The sequence below is a fragment of the Poromitra crassiceps genome (assembly GCF_964638095.1).
Source record: "Poromitra crassiceps genome assembly, chromosome: 2".
NCBI classification, from domain to species: domain Eukaryota; kingdom Metazoa; phylum Chordata; class Actinopteri; order Beryciformes; family Melamphaidae; genus Poromitra; species Poromitra crassiceps.
Window position 1 is genome coordinate 55,155,139 of NC_139624.1, and position 19,210 is coordinate 55,174,348.

The 19,210-nt window shown below is 46.1% G+C and overlaps 1 protein-coding gene across 7 annotated transcripts in view; it reads right to left on the reverse strand.

Annotated features, from left to right (window-relative positions):
• Positions 1–19,210, reverse strand: part of kmt2e (lysine (K)-specific methyltransferase 2E) — a 78,130-nt gene that overhangs the window by 44,280 nt on the left and 14,640 nt on the right. For 5 of the 7 annotated variants that reach the window (XR_014552490.1, XM_083632148.1, XM_083632147.1 and 2 more), the window contains exon 2: positions 14,581–14,765. The exons of 1 other annotated variant lie outside the window; for it this stretch is intronic. Coding sequence is in view for 4 of the 6 variants with exons in the window: in XM_083632148.1 (XP_083488274.1) it covers positions 14,581–14,651 (71 nt within the window). In the remaining 2 variants the exon portion in view is untranslated. Of the gene's footprint in view, positions 1–2,235; positions 2,333–14,580; positions 14,766–19,210 lie in introns of those variants that run through there. One more of the 7 variants, XM_083632149.1, reaches the window with a different exon arrangement.

The window sequence follows — 19,210 nt, forward strand, 5'->3', positions numbered from 1 at the left end:
CACACATTAGTGGTCAGCTCATGTGAAAACATCGCTCAATGCTCCCCTTCTCATAGAGTCCTGTCCAGAGCACTGATCCAAGGTCAGAGAGACAGAGAACCCCCTCAGGATGTGCATGTTTGAACTGCTGATGATGGGCTTTCTCTAATACCAAGTCACACACACACCTCCCAGCGACTAACTCACTCAAACCTCCATGAGGGCTCAATGCCTCTGCCAGCGACTAACTCACTCAAACCTCCATGAGGGCTCAATGCCTCTGCCAGCGACTAACTCACTCAAACCTCCATGAGGGCTCAATGCCTCTGCCAGCGACTAACTCACTCAAACCTCCATGAGGGCTCAATGCCTCTGCCAGCGACTAACTCACTCAAACCTCCATGAGGGCTCAATGCCTCTGCCAGCAAGTAACTCACACAAACCTCCATGAGGTCTCAATGCCTCTGCCAGCGACTAACTCACTCAAACCTCCATGAGGGCTCAATGCCTCTGCCAGCGACTAACTCACTCAAACCTCCATGAGGGCTCAATGCCTCTGCCAGCAAGTAACTCACACAAACCTCCATGAGGTCTCAATGCCTCTGCCAGCGACTAACTCACACAAACCTCCATGAGGTCTCAATGCCTCTGCCAGCGACTAACTCACTCAAACCTCCATGAGGTCTCAATGCCTCTGCCAGCAAGTAACTCACACAAACCTCCATGAGGTCTCAATGCCTCTGCCAGCGACTAACTCACTCAAACCTCCATGAGGGCTCAATGCCTCTGCCAGCAAGTAACTCACACAAACCTCCATGAGGTCTCAATGCCTCTGCCAGCAAGTAACTCACACAAACCTCCATGAGGTCTCAATGCCTCTGCCAGCGACTAACTCACTCAAACCTCCATGAGGGCTCAATGCCTCTGCCAGCAAGTAACTCACACAAACCTCCATGAGGTCTCAATGCCTCTGCCAGCGACTAACTCACTCAAACCTCCATGAGGGCTCAATGCCTCTGCCAGCAAGTAACTCACACAAACCTCCATGAGGTCTCAATGCCTCTGCCAGCGACTAACTCACTCAAACCTCCATGAGGGCTCAATGCCTCTGCCAGCAAGTAACTCACACAAACCTCCATGAGGGCTCAATGCCTCTGCCAGCAAGTAACTCACACAAACCTCCATGAGGTCTCAATGCCTCTGCCAGCGACTAACTCACACAAACCTCCATGAGGTCTCAATGCCTCTGCCAGCGACTAACTCACACAAACCTCCATGAGGTCTCAATGCCTCTGCCAGCGACTAACTCACACAAACCTCCATGAGGTCTCAATGCCTCTGCCAGCGACTAACTCACACAAACCTCCATGAGGTCTCAATGCCTCTGCCAGCGACTAACTCACACAAACCTCCATGAGGTCTCAATGCCTCTGCCAGCAAGTAACTCACACAAACCTCCATGAGGGCTCAATGCCTCTGCCAGCAAGTAACTCACACAAACCTCCATGAGGGCTCAATGCCTCTGCCAGCAAGTAACTCACACAAACCTCCATGAGGTCTCAATGCCTCTGCCAGCGACTAACTCACACAAACCTCCATGAGGTCTCAATGCCTCTGCCAGCGACTAACTCACACAAACCTCCATGAGGTCTCAATGCCTCTGCCAGCGACTAACTCACTCAAACCTCCATGAGGGCAAACCTCCATGAGGGCTCAATGCCTCTGCCAGCGACTAACTCACACAAACCTCCATGAGGGCTCAATGCCTCTGCCAGCGACTAACTCACACAAACCTCCATGAGGGCTCAATGCCTCTGCCAGCGACTAACTCACTCAAACCTCCATGAGGGCTCAATGCCTCTGCCAGCGACTAACTCACTCAAACCTCCATGAGGGCTCAATGCCTCTGCCAGCGACTAACTCACTCAAACCTCCATGAGGTCTCAATGCCTCTGCCAGCAACTAACTCACTCAAACCTCCATGAGGGCAAACCTCCATGAGCAACTTTCCGTGAGCAAGGCAAAAGTACATGAAGAGAAAAAGCTCACTAAGCATACTGCTATCAGCCTCTCTCAGGTACACAGCATTTCTGTCTATGCAACTCTGTTCTCCTTCCCTTGCCCCGAGACTATAACAGAGATATTTTGACAACGCACAACGTGAAGGAAAAGCACGGAACACACCGCCAAACGCCATGAGGAGACACACAAAGCAATCGCATTAAAGAGGGTGGCATTTGAAATACAAAGAAACACCTCCTTTTCCTTCCTTCCGTCTTCCTCCTGCCTAACTCTAGCCCTCACTAAAGTGTGTCCCGAGGTAAAGCGGGGATACGGTACCTGTCTGTCACGGCCCTTCTCAGCCCCAGTGCTCTTCTAGCACGCTCTAAGAGCACTGTGCAACACTTCCTGTGTGCGTTGCCGCTCAAGTATTCACTGTCAAAGTGAAAACACAAGTGCATGCATGAGGTTTTGGAGGCGGGCCCGGCCCCGAGGAAAGGTAGGGGTGTGTGTGTGTACAATAGGTTAACTGCCACACAGACAAACTCTAAACCCTCAAGGTAAAGAGACAACTCATGCTGACTCAAAGGAGGGACAAGTTCTTAACGACTTCAACACATGCCGTGTGCTCAGTAACTTTCTGTCATGAATTATTAGACACACTTAAATCTACACTTCATAATAAAGAGATCTGAGATCTTCATTCCTTTATCAATAAATATTTTAGAGGTCAAGTGAATGAGTCTAGGTCTGGTCTTTATACTTTGGCCCCACAGTAAATGAGTGAGAGACAGAGAGGTCACACACAGACAGAGAGGCAAAGACAGACAGAAGGCTAATAAGTGGGCGAGCCTGTTTAATGGGTAGTGAGTGAGCGCGTGTGAATCTATAACGCTGTTCGAAACCGGTCCCTATTACAGAAATAGTGGACCATTTAATGTGTTCGCCATTTTTTAAATAGTGTCCGAATTCCCAACTGTTAATTTGATTCACTGGGTTCATACACATTTTGACCAATGAATTTGAAAACATGAGTAATGAGTACGACATTCTAAATTAAAAATGTCACTATTTAACAGATTACAATGATTGAAAAACTAACATGGTCAGTAAGTACTCTAAAGCTGGCTTTACATGGTGAAACTTTCAGGCAACTAGTTGCAGGTTGCAAATTGTATGAAACATAAATTTCATTCATGCAACTTTACATTTAGCAATTCGAAAATAATCAAGGTCTCATGTAACACTTGTTTCACTAAAACAGCTAGCGAGATTGGTAATGTTTCATAATCATCTGTCATATTGTTTTTCCTTTTCTCTCTCTTGCTACAGTAGATTACTGTATCAAGTTGGGAGTGTCATTCATTCATTGTAACTTGCATCTTTGTATCTTATTTTTTATCGTTTTCTAGCTGGACATAATAGCAATTCAGACGTGTTGTATCAGGTTTTCCTCTGCCACTGGCTACTTTGTTTCATTATGGCTGCCCCAGAGAATAAGAAGAGAGCCATCGGTGCATTAATAGCCTACTTAACAGCGTTTTGATTGACTGTTGCATGAAACTAGTTTCACAAAGCTGAGAGTTTTGCAACTGTTGCAGCTGAGTTTCAGACAAGTTTCAAGTGTGGTGCAGAGACCATTGCAAATAATTTGCAACTTAGCTTCACCTCAGTTTCAACGTTATGATTGCGGGGGGGGGGATGCATGTAGCCTACTGTGAAACGCTCGGGTTGATAAGAATAATAACATAACGTAGAGACGCAAGCCAGTTCAATCTCATCTCCTCTTCCGGACGAGTCAATCCAACGTTATTTACAGCTGGTTGCATAACAAGAGCTCTAAACTTTTTCACTGCATTAACAACTGTCCAAAAGCATGTTTTTGTATGTTACGTTTGTATGAACTTTTGACAGGCTCGGGTAGACTGTATAGGATGAACGCTGCGCTATGTAAGGGTTATTGCACGACGAGGTGTACATTATCTGAAATTAATGAACGACGCAGAGGCGTGAACCGCTTCCGCGAAGTACATTCATTTCTGATAATGTACACCTCGAAGTGCATTAACCCCGCTTATACCATGGTCACTTGCCAAAGAAACAAAACAAGACCATTCATTTATATTTTCATGCGTTTTGCAATAAAAATCTAGTTTTCATTACCATGGATATGAGTTGAGAACCGGCGAGACAAAATAGTCCCCTCAGCTGCTCAAGATTATCATTGGAGAAAATGGCCGCTTAGTGCCTGCACCTGGCAGAATTTCTAGACCATAAGCTAACTAATAATTTGGCCAATTGTATGTAACATACAAAATAAAGCAAACAGCAATGTCTAAGAATGCAACGCCATGTAACTGGCTCGTTAATTTTCCGCATTCCAGGGAATTACGTTAACGTCTGCAGGTCTTATAAGATAAGATCTTATAAGTTTCTTTTTGTTGATCTCATCTTTTTCCTCTTCCACTTGATTTGTATCAGTGATAGAGGTAGCACGCCACGCGCTCTTGCAAAGCGCCTGGCTGGCTTGCTGCAAAAGTTGTAAACAGAGGGTTTGACAGTTGACAGCTGAGAGCCGGCTTCTGTCAGCTGACATCAGCAGATCTCCAAAAACGACATTTAGGGTAATCTAAATAGTTACTTTGACTGATTAAAAAATGTTCTAACCTTGACGGTGGTATAGAGCTCAGATGGCTCTGTCGAGACCATGATATGAATGGTGAACAGACCATTTGCCTGGAACTACTTAGCTAGGTGTACATTATCACAAATTAATGGACACCCTGCAGCCAATCAGAATAGAGTATTCACCCATACCATGGTATAACTCATTAAACAGTAAACACTGTAGACACACGCGATCATGCACGTAGTGTACGCAGTGCACACGCACAGAGCTATTTAGCCCACGGTATGCTAGCTAGGAAGCTAACGTTAGTTCCTTCAGCAAAACACTGTTGACAAGTTGATAGTAGCGTTAACGCTATCTTTCAGACTCGTGTTAAGGTAACCCCTTGTTGAATCTCTAGCCCACATTAGCAAATGCAACCTGTTGTAATAAATAACGTTGGATTGACTCGTCGCTTGAGACAAGAGAGATTGAACTGTGTCTGTCTGCATTATATTATATATAGTAGGGCTGGCACGGATCAGAAAACCCACGGATCGGATCGCGTGACGGATTTTGAGCCACGGATCACGGATTTTTCGGATCAGCAAAAAAATATATATATCAGATTTTTTCTCTCAAAATTAGATTTTCGATTAGATTTTTTTAATACTATTATAATTCTCTAACCATTTGTTGCCCTGCACAGCTCAAAAAATATTTTTTTCTTATAAGTGACACAATGTATGCTTTTACTCTGAAGGCAGAACGACCCAACTTCCTGTTTTAGGTGGCACTGCTATGCCTAACTTCGTGGCTGTTGCTTGCACCAGTCACATGACACGGGTACAGACCTACAGACCAGACCGCAGGTCAGTCTGGAAATATAACGTTGATGCTACGTTAAGCTACTCAGTGGCCCCACGTGTTGTTTTGTTGTTATGTGTCCTAAGGCAACATTTCACCGTCCGGTGATAATGTGTTTGTGAAACGTGTGCGCGCGTGTGTGTGTGTGTGTGTGTGTGTGTGTGTGTTGTGGCTCTCGTTATCTTGTGCAGCGCGCAACACGCTGATCGCATTCCCGTGTTTTTTCAGAGGTGTTCAAATAAGTTTGTGTGATGCTGTCTTTAGTAGCCACTAGCCACAGCCTTCAGAGAGACTTTACAGCAGCGACAAGGGATGAGGAAGCTCACTTGTGCTTGCCATGATTATGCCTGTCTGTGTCTGGCTGCGCTGGGCGTTCTCATACACTTACGTTAAACGTTAAATGAAACGAAAGGGGGGGGGGGGGGGGGTCCGCGGACCATTGACGTTCCGAACCGCGTTCCGAACCGTGGGGGCTGATCCGTACGGGTCACGGATTATCCGTGATCCGTGCCAGCCCTAATATATAGCCTACTCATCGACCCAACCATACATGCATCCCCCCGCAATCAGACAGTAAACGTGTAAGAGTGAGTGAGAGTGTAGAAACGGTCCATAATGGCCCACCGTCAGGCCTGTTCTTGGGGCAGTCGATGCCTACCAGCCGGCGCGCCAACGACGTAATGATGATGACATCATCAACGATGACAATGATGTCATAGCATAGAGTTCACCTGTGAGGTCATCGGCGATGTCAGACATAACACCGATGATGTCATAGCTCCCTCGAACGTTGTGACATCACCAATGACGTGATGTCATACACCAAAACGCGAGCATATAAACAAGGTGTTCTGTGACGCTATGCTTGATCCTTCGAGATTCCTTCGACTTCCATACTTCAGGTATTCTTACTCCCTAATAATGTCAACCATTAGCACAACCAATTCCGGACCCGAACTGAACCCCTGCTGTCTTACAACCAGCCAGGCCCTGGTGACCGACTGCCTTACACCCAGACAGGTCAACAGTGGTAATTCAACCGCGTCCCAGGACCGACATCTCGGTCCCTATCTCCATCTCCGTGATTCTGATCGATCACAGCCCGTGAGCCCTCATACACGATCCAGCACACTTCACGAGGCAAGCCCAGAAGCTTTGCCCCCAGCAAGCCAACAAGCTTCGCTACAATTTGGTCCTTCGAGCCGGATCCACAAGTCCTCTGACCCACAAGCTTCGCTACAATTTGGTCCTTCGAGCGGATCAGAGGACTTGCGACGCTCAGAGATGGAGCAGGAGTCAGGTGAGCTCGCCCTGGTCACGGCACCTCCCCGACCAGAGGAGCAACCCTTCCCCCACCAGATCGAATCTGGATACAGCAGAGTATCCAGGGTTCGGAGTAGTACTAAAGGGCCAGACCCCCTACACTCCCACCAGACGATCCAACCGGGGCAGGAACTCACTGAATACAGCCACCAGGAAAACCGATTCCGTGCTCGGGTAGCACAACATGAGGCAGATCTAGCCCAGATAAGGGTTGAGTTTAAGGCAGATGAAGCTGCAGAGAACCTTATGGAGCTCCTATTGATCAAGTTCAGAGCCCTACCGGCCTCTGGCCACGCTATCGCTAGGAGGAAGGCACAGCAAGCAACATTACATGAAGAGATCCTAAGGATGGAAGCCGTAATGGCGCAGGTCTGTGCTAGGTTCCAGGCCGAGGTCCTCCAAGCTAGAGAGCAGATAACTGCTCCAGAGCCAACGACCCAAACTACGGAACCCACTGTTCCAGTGCCAATACCACCAACACTCCCACCTAGGACATGTCCACCGACAAAGGTCGCCGACCCTGAGCATACCATAGAGTGCAACGGGGCGGCCAAGCCCGCCACCGGGATACACCAGACTCAGGGAGGCATGGCGAACACTGAGAGCAACAGCACAGGGCACAGCCAGCCGGACGGCGTCAATCATTCCCACAAGATAGCTGGACACGACAGCTGGGACCCCCCCAGAGGGCGGGACCAGACATCTCAACTACCTATTCCCAGAATTCACCTCCTGGCCCTGCCCGGGCTCATGGAGACAACTCCGGCCAAGGCCTCTAGGGAGGCCAAGAAGTCCGAGCAAGTGGACATGCCTTTGAGGACGGCGAGGCGGGAGCCCCAGATGCTTCACGGGGCGGCCGTCTCCCTCAGCGTCTCGCCGGCAATTCGCCCAGAGCAGACCTATGCCACACCGGCGCTCCACGGGGCGGCCAACGAGGCACTAGGGGCAGAGGCCCCCCTCCAACGAGGGCAGACAAACTGCTTCCTCGCCGACCTTACGTCGCCGAGTTTCCTCAACTGGAAACTCAAGCCACCAGAGGCGCCTCACTCCCTCGCTGACCTCACGCCGCTGAGTTTCCTCAACTGGAAACTCAAGCCCCCAGAGGCCACTACAGCTCACTACAGCAGTAGGATCCCACACACATCCTGGCCAACGAGGACAGTGACCAAATCTTGGCTCTTGTGATGTACGGGACTGGACAACGGCGTGCGGACCCGTGCCTACACCCGGCCGGTGGCCAGGCGGACCACAGCCCCCCTCACTCCCAGAATAATCAACCAAGCCCTGCCTATACCAGGTGGGACTAGAGGGCCATTCCGGCCATTTCTGGAAGAATACAGATTCCCCACAGGAATCTGGGAGCGGCTGTAGAAAAGGGCCCATAATGGCCCACCGTCAGGCCTGTTCTTGGGGCAGTCGATGCCCACCAGCCGGCGCGCCACGACGTAATGATGATGACATCATCAACGATGACAATGATGTCATAGCATAGAGTTCACCTGCGATGTCAGACATAACACTGATGATGTTATAGCTCCCTCGAACGTTGTGCCATCACCAATGACGTGATGTCATACACCGGAACGCGACCATATAAACAAGGTGTTCTGTGACGCTATGCTTGATTCCTTCGAGATTCCTTCGACTTCCATACTTCTTCAGGTATTCTTACTCCCTAATAATGTCAACCATTAGCACAACCAATTCCGGACCCGAACTGAACCCCTGCTGTCTTACAACCAGCCAGGCCCTGGTGACCGACTGCCTTACACCCAGACAGGTCAACAGTGGTAATTCAACCGCGTCCCAGGACCGACATCTCGGTCCCTATCTCCATCTCCGTGATTCTGATCGATCACAGCGCGTGAGCCCTCATACACGATCCAGCACACTTCACGAGGCAAGCCCCAAAGCTTCGCCCCCAGCAAGCACACAAGCTTCGCTACAGAGAGTATTGAGCTTTGAAAGCTATGAATGCGAGTCTTACCGTTGTTTTCTTTCATTAACATCACATGCTTGTAGCAGAGCAATATGAGTGAGATGCACTTTGAAGTTTTACCGACAGCAGCTGTGTTGTGACTGCCTGCCCCAATGGTTGGTGGGGGGTGAGTGACTGCAGCCACACTCAAGGCTACATTATTAAGCGTCTAAAAACCTTTGTAAACCGACATTTCTGTTTTTATGTTTGTTTCCTCCAGATAGAAACCCAGATAGGAACTCCCCGCTAAATAATAATAAAAAATTGGCCTTGTGAGCCAGGCAGCGGCCGATGCAGATTAATTAACAATGCCAATAATCGACCCCAATTAATCAGTCGGCCGATTAATCTGTCGACCTCTACTTAGCACATGAATTATTGTCAACTCAGCGGAAATTAATGACATGAAAATATTTATGAAACAAATGTCCCTGACTTTTACAAAACTTTCCCCCAAAAAAATTCATAACTTTTCCATGACCTGGAAATGGTATTTTAAATTTCCATGACTTTTCCAGGTTTTTCCATGACCGTACGAACCATGTCCCTGTCCACTATAAAATATCCACAGTGCACTGCAATTTCTAGTGAACAACGAATGTACCCTACATTTTCTCCCATCTATCACAATTAGGGGTGTCACAATATATCGTCCCACGAAATTTCGCGATAGTAAAACGTCACGATATGTATCGCTGAGATGAAATCTCATATCGAGAAAAAAAAAAAAAAAAAAAAAAAATTCCCCCCCCCCAAAAATAGACAAAGAAACGTCTTTGTTTGTTGAAGTTCAATGTGTGGAAAGTAGTTCAGTTGAACAAGTCTCTGAAGAGACACATGAGAAGTTATACAGGAGAGAAACCATTCAATTGAGTTTCTGGCAAAACTGTTTACTTGACAGGAAAAACTGAAGATGCATAAAAAATAGATTAAGAAAAGTCTTGTTGTTTGAGTTTGAAGAAAAACTGAAGATGCATAATGAGAATTTATACTGCTGAGAAACCTTTTAGTTCAAAGTCAATCTAAGTGACGGTGTAACTCATTCTATTTCAAGATAAGCCTTATCTCCAATCTCATGTTTTTTCTAGTTGTTATTGTAATAACAATTTCCCACAACAGCATGTTTTGTATTTGTGCATTTCAAATAAAATACTACTTTTCCAGTCATATATTGTCATTATTCAAGTTTAAAAAAATATTGTTAAAATCGTATCGTATCGTATCGTTATCGTGAACCCAGTATCGTGATACGTATCGTATCGTGAACTGAGTGTATCGTGACACCCCTAATCACAATGCAATGCAGTCGTGTTTACCAAGAGTGATGTAGTGTCGTTCCCCCATATAGTTCACTAGGGGTGTCAAAAATAATCGATTATAAGATGCATCGCGATGCGGACGTGCACGATTCTGCATCGATTAACAAATATCAAAAATCGATTATTATTATTATTATTTTTTTTTAATAATCAAATAAAATAGAATGTAAGTACATGCAGTTGTTTATTTTAATTATGGATCATAATACAATGCAATTCCAAATGCACTTTTATTTTAAAAGTAGCCACACAGTGAGAAAAAAGAAAGTGAGAAAAAATAAATCATGTATTGCGGAAAAAGTGATGCATCGATTAGGGATGTCAATTTTCGGTTAATTTCACTTTCGATTAACCGACGCTAATAATCGATTAACCTATCGGTTAATTCATAATTTTTTAATATTAAAAAAAAAAAAAAAAAAAAATGTTTTTTTTTTTTTTTTTTTTTTTTTGTGTGTCTATTTACTCAATGAACTCATGCCCAAACAAGGCGTGTCTATTTAGATGCTGAAATGTTAATGCTTTTTGTGTTAGAATTTCTAACACAAAAAGCATTAACAAGCATTAACAAAAAGCATCAACATTTCAACACAAATTCTTTTTGTGTTAGAATTTCTAACACAAAAAGCATTAACATTTCAGCATCTAAATAGACACGCCTTGTTTGGGCATGAGCTCATTGAGTAAATAGACCAAAAAAAAAAAAAAAAAAAAATTTTTTTTTTTTTTTTTTTTTATATTAACTGATAGACCGACAGCAATAACCGAACAACGACGTTAGCGACGGTTAATCGATTAACGGTTAACCGTTGACATCCCTAGCATCGATTTAAGATGCATCGCGATGCATCGTGATGCATCGTTTAATCGAATCGAATCGTTGACAGATTAATCGTAATCGAATCGAATCGTGAGGCCAGTGAAGATTCACAGCCATATAGTTCACTATATGATAAAGACTACATGGGGAATAGTGAGTGAGTGAGAACCATTCTGAACACGGCTAATGTGTACGTCGCTAGAGGGATTGTCTCATTCATGTCTCCACTCCAGGGAAGCGGAGAGGAGCGACTAGAGAGTCAGCGTACATACAATCCATTACACAGTGGGAGGGCTGCAGATGCTACAGCCAGTCATGATCAGACAAATGGCTATATGGCCGGCATCACGCAAGCAAAAGACGGGAAAGAGAGGAGGATAGGAGAGAAGGTGTGATGAAAAGAAAAAAAGACAGTTTGGGAATCATGGAAGTTTCAATTAAAGTGACAGCTAGATAGGCATGTTCTAATCATAGCTTGTACTACCGCTCAAGAGAGTGCTTATTACGGGAACGAGTGTCACTCGAAAGGCATGTGTGCAACACACACACACACACCTGCTGAGAGAGGATGGAGTGGCAGAGTGGACGAGTGTGGAGAATGGGGAGATCAACAGAAGGAGAGGAAAAGAGCAGCAGTGAACAGCCAGAGGCAACGCCTTCTCTCCCAAAGAGCTCCCCACTCGCTGCCATGGCAACACTCTGTGTTCTGTCAGCGGGTGCGCGCACGCTAGGCTCTGTGTGTCACTGTGGGTGGACACACACACACACACACACACACACTCTGCATTAGCCAACAGCTGGTCAGACTGCTGCAGGCTTCAGGGGGATGTGGAAAGGACGTGACGATGCTCCTCTGGTGAGTAGCCAGCCCTGCTGTCCAGACCCGGCTGCTACAACCAACAATAGCCCCAACAGCGTGCGCGTCTAGCTAGGCTCTGTCCCACACTGCTCTGCATGGAACCTGCACAGCGGCAGGTGGGGGCCCCTTTCAACCTTGTTATCTGCTTTTAAATCAATGTGCAGGCTGCAGCGGGCCGGGCAGAGAGAGAGGAAAGACCAGGGTTACGGCTGCCCCCGCCAGCAGAAGAGCCCAGGGCAGAGGCAGCCCTGAAAGAGCCCAGAGTAGAGGAGGAGGGGGCCGGGGGACATGATGGCACCATTTAAGACGCCTTAACTGTGTGAGGACCACCTGTCACTCAGACTGGTGACCATGGCAACAGGCCCTGCGCAGTGCGGAGGGGAAGGAAGGCTGCGAAGGGGCAGATACCATGGCAACACAAGCTGTCGCTGCAACAGCTACGAGGAAGGCGGAGGGGGTTTCTCCCCCTTTTTAAAGAGACAGGAGCCTCCTCACAAGCCAATGACGTATTTGTGTTATTCTTTAGTCATAGGAGAACCTCTCGCTTCATTTATATTAACCAGAAAAGGCCACAGCAATGTCCTTGACGGGACTACAGCAAAGAGTGAGAGTGAGGAGGGGCACGAGGAGGTTTGTTGCCATGGCTCCATGCACCACTCTGCTTTGCAGACTGAATGCAGTGCACACACGTGTAAATAGCTACACATGCTTTACCATCAGAGAGGTATTCTGTCTGAACATACGATCAATCTACATTCTGGGCTCACTGCCAGCTTCACATTTACATTTACATTACGTCATTTGGCAGATGCTTTTATCCAAAGCGACTTACAATAACACATTTTTGTCAGCAATAGAGCAAGCAACTATGCAACACAGTCTATGATAACTACAACTTCTGAAGGAACAGTCGAAAAGTTAAGTTCGTAAGTTTTTTTTTTTTTTTTAGAGAGAGAGAAAGAAGTTAGTTCAAGAAGGGCCCAGATGGAGCCTGAAAAGGTGTGTCTTTAGTCTTTTCCGAAAGATCGGCAGTGATTCAGCCGTCCTGACCGAAGATGGAAGCTCGTTCCACCATTGAGGTGCCAGGGACGAGAAGAGTCGAGATCGGGATGAGCGACTTTTGAGCCCCCGTAGTGGAGGAGGGGCGAGGCGTCGTGCGGAGGGAACGGTGAGAGATTTGGAGCCTGATCACGTGGGAACAGATAGTTAATAGTTAATAGCGGAGCACTGACAATGTCTATGTGATGAGCAATGGGAGAAAGAGAGAGAGAGAGTGTGTGTGTGTGTGTGTGTGTGTGTGTGTGTGTGTGTGTGTGTGTGTGTGTGTGTGTGTGTGCATGTGTGTGGTGCGGTGTGCGTGTGTGTGTGTGTGTGTGTGTGTGTGTGAGATCAATGACAGAACTGAACTGTCCATTAGAGCAGAAACCAGCATTGGGCCCTTTCCCATTAACAGTTATCATCTATAAGAGGACATCAATGTGGCCCATAGACTGAGAAACAGAGAAATTAAGCAAATCAAAGTGAAAAAGATGACCGGGGGAAGCAGGGAGCATGCTAAGGCAGATGTGGAGGGATGATGGGGAAATGACATCCTATCCTATAATAAGAATGCAAAGTGTATGTGTGTGTGTGTGTGTGTGTGTGTGTGTGTGTGTGTGAGAGAGAGAGAGAGAGAGAGAGAGTGAGCAGAATTGTGTTTGGCCACAGCTATGCCATTTTACATGGGGCTGAATCTTTCTGGAAGTGTAAAGAGCAGCCCTGCAGGTGACCTAACGGAGCCGGAATTTTTGAATTAGGTACGGTAATTATACCGCATTCATGACAACTCGGACTGCCGGAAAAAATGGGTTCCGCCCTGTAAAAAGTGAATTGAAATTCGGGTATCATCCAGAGCCCCGCTTTGTCTGGGTTGCCGTCATAGCCACATCAGACTTGTATCGTTAATGGTAATCACAGAATTATTATAAAGATGTTTGTTGACGTTTTAACAAAACATTTAATGTCTTAATTATGTAATGTTAAGGTTAATATGTGTTTGTCTCATCTATGTTTCACTCTGATTAGAGCAATATGTGAAATTCAGCATTCAGCATGTTCGGTTAGCATAGTTAGCTAGTAGGTAGCTACAATGCTAACTGAACACGGGTTGCTATAGCAACCTCGATAGCCTGTTTGGTTTCCCCCCGGAGTGGTAAGTGCAGCGTGAACGCAAATGATGTCGGGGCGGAGGTTCTGTGTTGAAACTTATGGCAGTCCGAGTTGTCTTGAATGTGGTATTAGGGCTGACTAAATGGGCAGAAATGGATAAATTAGTGGCCAAAATGCCTCAACACAGGTCCAGCACCACAGAGAGCTCTAGAGTGGAGCAGCACACAGCTGAGCGCAGTCTGAATCAGCCAGTGAACTCTGGAGCAGCACACAGGTGAGCCGAGTTGTAATCCGCCACTGAAGAGGACTATGAAACCCCTCTGTGGAGAGAGAGGAGAGGCTGAGGCCTGACTAAATGGCCAGTCACACAGGGGGTGGGGCCACACGGGGGGCGGGGCACTCCGCTAGTTACAGTGAGTAAGTGTGGGTTAAATGCTTGTGAATCAAACTAGAGAGGGGTGAGAGATGAGAGCAGAGGCAGGGAGGGAAGCGTTGGGGTGAGATGAGAGAAGAGGCGGGAGTAGATGGGGCCAACAGAGAAGGCCTAGTGGGGCTCTGAAGTTGTGTGTGTGTGTGTGTGTGTGTGTGTGTGTGTGTGTGTGTGTGTGTGTGTGTGTGTGTGTGTGTGTGTGTGTGTGTGTGTGTGTGTGTGTGCGTGTACGCATCAATGTTACTCACTCTGAGCCTGCAGCCATGTCCAGGTATGAGGTGTCTGCCGTGTCCACCCCTACTGGGATGACTATGCTCATGACGTTCTCTGCTGGTCGGTTCTTGTCCTACTGAGTCCAGAGCACAGGAGTCCAAAACACTGGGGCATGCCAGCCACAGCACTCATTGCAGACATCTAAGTGCATCCACAAGGCCTGAAAATACAGTAGTTGACAAGGAGAAGGGGAGATGGAGGAAGACAATGGAGAGAGAGGGGACAAAGAATCAGTTAGCAGTGTCTGAGTGGCATCAGTGGAATCAGCAGTGTCTGAGTGGAATCAGCAGTGTCTGAGTGGAATCAGTTAGCAGTGTCTGAGTGGAATCAGTTAGCAGTGTCTGAGTGGCATCAGTGGAATCAGCAGTGTCTGAGTGGAATCAGTTAGCAGTGTCTGAGTGGAATCAGTGGAATCAGTTAGCAGTGTCTGAGTGGAATCAGTGGAATCAGTTAGCAGTGTCTGAGTGGCATCAGTGGAATCAGTTAGCAGTGTCTGAGTGGCATCAGTGGAATCAGTTAGCAGTGTCTGAGTGGCATCAGTGGAATCAGTTAGCAGTGTCTGAGTGGCATCAGTGGAATCAGTTAGCAGTGTCTGAGTGGCATCAGTGGAGCACAAATAGATCCGTTCAACAATGTGTAATTTCTTTCATGCCTAGAACAAAGCCCTCGCCAGAATGCAATATCCAGCAAACCCGAAATGACAAGTCCTAATGAAAGCAGGGTATTTCCAGCACACGATGATTCAGACTTTCACACCAGTGAATTAACAGATGGAAAAGTGTGTGTGAAAGGAATTCCCCCTCTCTGACAAATCTAGTCTACCAGCTAGCCGAGGTATTGATTGGTGAAAGGGAGAGATGCGATAACGTTATTGTAAGGTGAAGCCTGAACTGCGCAAATGCGACCTCTACACACTGTCTGTCAGGAATGCAGGAAGCTGCAGTGTACGAAAGCCCCCACAGAGGGGAGCACGAGAGCATAGCCAGCCAGCCACCATAAAAGGAGGGAGAAAAACGCAACAACACACAGAAGCCATTTTCCCCCCTCTTCCACTGAAGAGGACTGCTCTATTCTGAAAACTCACATAACTCTTCCCAATGAAAGACAGACACAATATTATCGTTTCCTCAACGTAATTCAAACCATGCACAATTTATTGATGGGAGAGCTTAAGCGTTAACATTGCCATTGTGTGACTCTCTCAACAATGCAGCAGATGGACAAAATGCACTGAAAGTAGAAGTCGTCTATTATTAACATTAGGTGTCAGTGGTTCTGCTCCCTTCATAGGAGGTTGGTGTGGGTGGCTAGCGATTAGCCATACACCGGCAATATCAACACATATTTAATCAAAACCAGACAGTGGTGCAATGACAGGGATATTAAGCTATGTATTTGTGTCTGATGTGCATCCAGACAGGAGCATGTGTGTCAGTGTGGCTGCCCCATGATACAGACAGCTCTGTTGATAAGCGGGATTAGTGGGAGGGACAGATGCCGAGGTCACGCCTCCCTCCGGCCCATGCACACTGCAGGCCACACAAAGGCTCACAGATCATGATATGGATGGAGAGGGGCTACAGAGCAGGGATATGTGATGTACAGTATATAGGCTCAGATCACAGTTCAGGATATGGATGGATAGGGGCTACAGAGCAGGGATATGTGATGTACAGTATATAGGCTCAGATCACAGTTCAGGATATGGATGGATAGGGGCTACAGAGCAGGGATATGTGATGTACAGTATATAGGCTCAGATCACAGTTCAGGATATGGATGGAGAGGGGCTACAGAGCAGGGATATGTGATGTATAGGCATTAGGCATGGGTCGATTTCCAGTTTTACCGGTTCGGTTCGGTGTACGAGCCCAAACTGGTTTGATCACGTGTTAACGGGAAAAAAACGAGGATTTTTTATTTTTTTTAAATAAAAAAAATAGTGCCAATCCATTCTGATTGCACTATTTTTCGTATTAGCCTCTTCTCAAGTTGCACTAGTAGGCAAAAGCCTTATTTTGTTTATTATGTTGATGTTTGAAGAAAAGTTAAGCTGAATAGTTATGAGAAATAAAAACAGTGTTACAGTTAAATGGTTCTGCTTATTTTTATTCAGTATTAGTGCTGGTTGGCATACCAGCTTAGAGGTGCATTATCGCCACCAACTGCAGTCGCATTACAGTCATTTATGGGCTACACTAAAAAAAGAAAAAAGAATGTAATTCGATATACTGGTGTGATACGTTTTTTTGGGGAATATCGAACCAGTTTCAAAATGTTCAAACCGACCAATGCCTAATGTATATAGGCTCAGATCACAGTTCAGGATATGGATGGAGAGGCACTACAGAGCAGGGATATGTGATGTATAGAGTAGGGGCACAATTCACACACTTAGCAAGCGATAACACAGGCAGGCACACAAAGATCTGTCTATACATGCCCACAACTATCAACCCTCTCTGTCACACACACACACACACACACACACACACACACACACACACACACAGGGCAAGCTGTCAACCTTGCCTGCACTGCACTGTCTGCTTCTGTCAGGGGAACTCTCATTGTTCAGAGAGAAAGATACAGTAACACTTTAAATGCCCCCCCCCCCTAAAATGTCTGCCATATTGATCAGTGCACTGCGACACAACTGGGGTAGGCATGGGTCGATTTCCGGTTTTACCGGTTCGGTTCGGTATACGAGCCCAAACCGGTTTGATCACGTGCGAACCGAAAAAACCTTAAAAAAAAAAAAAAAAAAAAAAAAATTGTCAGTCCATTCTGATTGCACTATTGTTCATATTAGCCTCTTCTCAAGTTGCACTAGTAGGCAAAAGTCTTATTTTGTTTATTATGTTGATGTTTGAAGAAAAGTTAAGCTGAATAGTTATGAGAAATAAAAACAGTGTGTTGTTACAGTTAAAAGGTTCTGCTTATTTGTATTCAGTGTTCGTGCTGGTTGGCAGCATACCAGCTTAGAGGTGCATTATCGCCACCAACTGCAGCCGCTTTGATACGTTTTTTTGGGGAATATCGAACCCGTTTCAAAATGTTCAAACCGACCCATGCCTAGGCCCTATATTGTGTGAATTTGTGAGTTTAAGTTTATAAGGCAGCTCAGCTGTAAGCCAATCCATTCTGATTGCACTGCTTGTGTTTTTATTAGCCTTTTCTCAAGTTGCACTATAGGCAGAAGTCTTATTTCATTTATTATTTTGATGTTTAGAAGAAAAGTTGAGCTGAATAGTTATGAGAAATAAATACAGGGTGTGTTTGTTACACAGGTGTCCTGCTTCTTTTTATTCAGTATCATTGCTGGTTGACAATACCAGCTTAGAGGTGTATTATCGCTATCAGGTGGACTGAAGTTGCACTACAGACAGTTATGGGCCACACTCGGGAGCCCTGCTTAAAAAAAAAAAAAAAAAATTACAAAAAAAAAAAAAAAATTACAAATTTTTTTACAAAAAGCATCGGTATACCGGTTCGATCCGGTTTAGACGGCAATATCGAACCGGTTTTAAAATTTTCAAACCGACCCAGCCCTAAACTGGGGTTTACAATCTACTAATGTAATCTCCACCTGGATTGTGAATTGACATTATAGTAATGTATTGATTGATTGATTGATTGATTGACATCTTTATTGATAGTGATGACATGTATATAGCACATACAGACACACCATTATCAAAAGGATAAAAACACAATAAAGCTAGGAGCTTATTTCCATTGCCGTCCTTAACTCATTGAATGCCATGGACGTCCTTCGACGTCCAATTAAATAGTGACGTAGAGTGCCACGGACGTCCTTCGACGTCCAATGCGTTTTTTGACGGTGGGACGTCGATCAAAGCCTTCCGCAGCTCCTGTACAACTATAGTAGCTATTGGAGGTCTATAACCTATTTTACAGAACCCTTAGGTGGCGACAGTGCTCTCCAGATTACAGAAATGTCAGGAATACACTGCCTGAAATAGCCTTGATGAAAGAGAACCCGCTCATGCTGCAATCCAGAGCCATGTAGATTGTTCTGGCTGGCAGCCAGTGGCTGCAACTGACGGTGCGTGCGAACACAGTCAATCCGCGCACACAACTGAGTCCTTCTGCCTCTGTCTGTCTGTCAGCATAGTTTCTCCACATGATTAGCCGCTAGAAAAGCAGCAGCGCGACACTGAAAAGCCAAACCTTTCACTGCAGTCCGCGTGTGGCTTCTCCATGTTGCGCTGCCTGGGAGGCGGCGCTTCCCAGGCTTCCTAGACGCTTGGTGCGAGGCTGTGTGTTACTAGTGTGGGGAGGAGTTTTCAGCTGAGGGGGGGGTGGGGCACGCAGGGCAGGACACAACTACACCACATCACTACATCAGAAAATATTACCGTATCTAGAGTCAGTGAATGTGCTTGAAATGCTGCATTTCACAAAAGGCTGAATATCTCAGCTTATAATTTGAAATGCCTGAAAACGCTGAAAACAACCTATCTTCTCCGGCTCATAACTAAAGAACGGAAAATGGTATCAATAAACTTTTTTTTGCTGATGATACAATAGAGTCTCCTTGTTCTTTTTGCGTGTTCGGTGTTTACATAGTAATATCACACA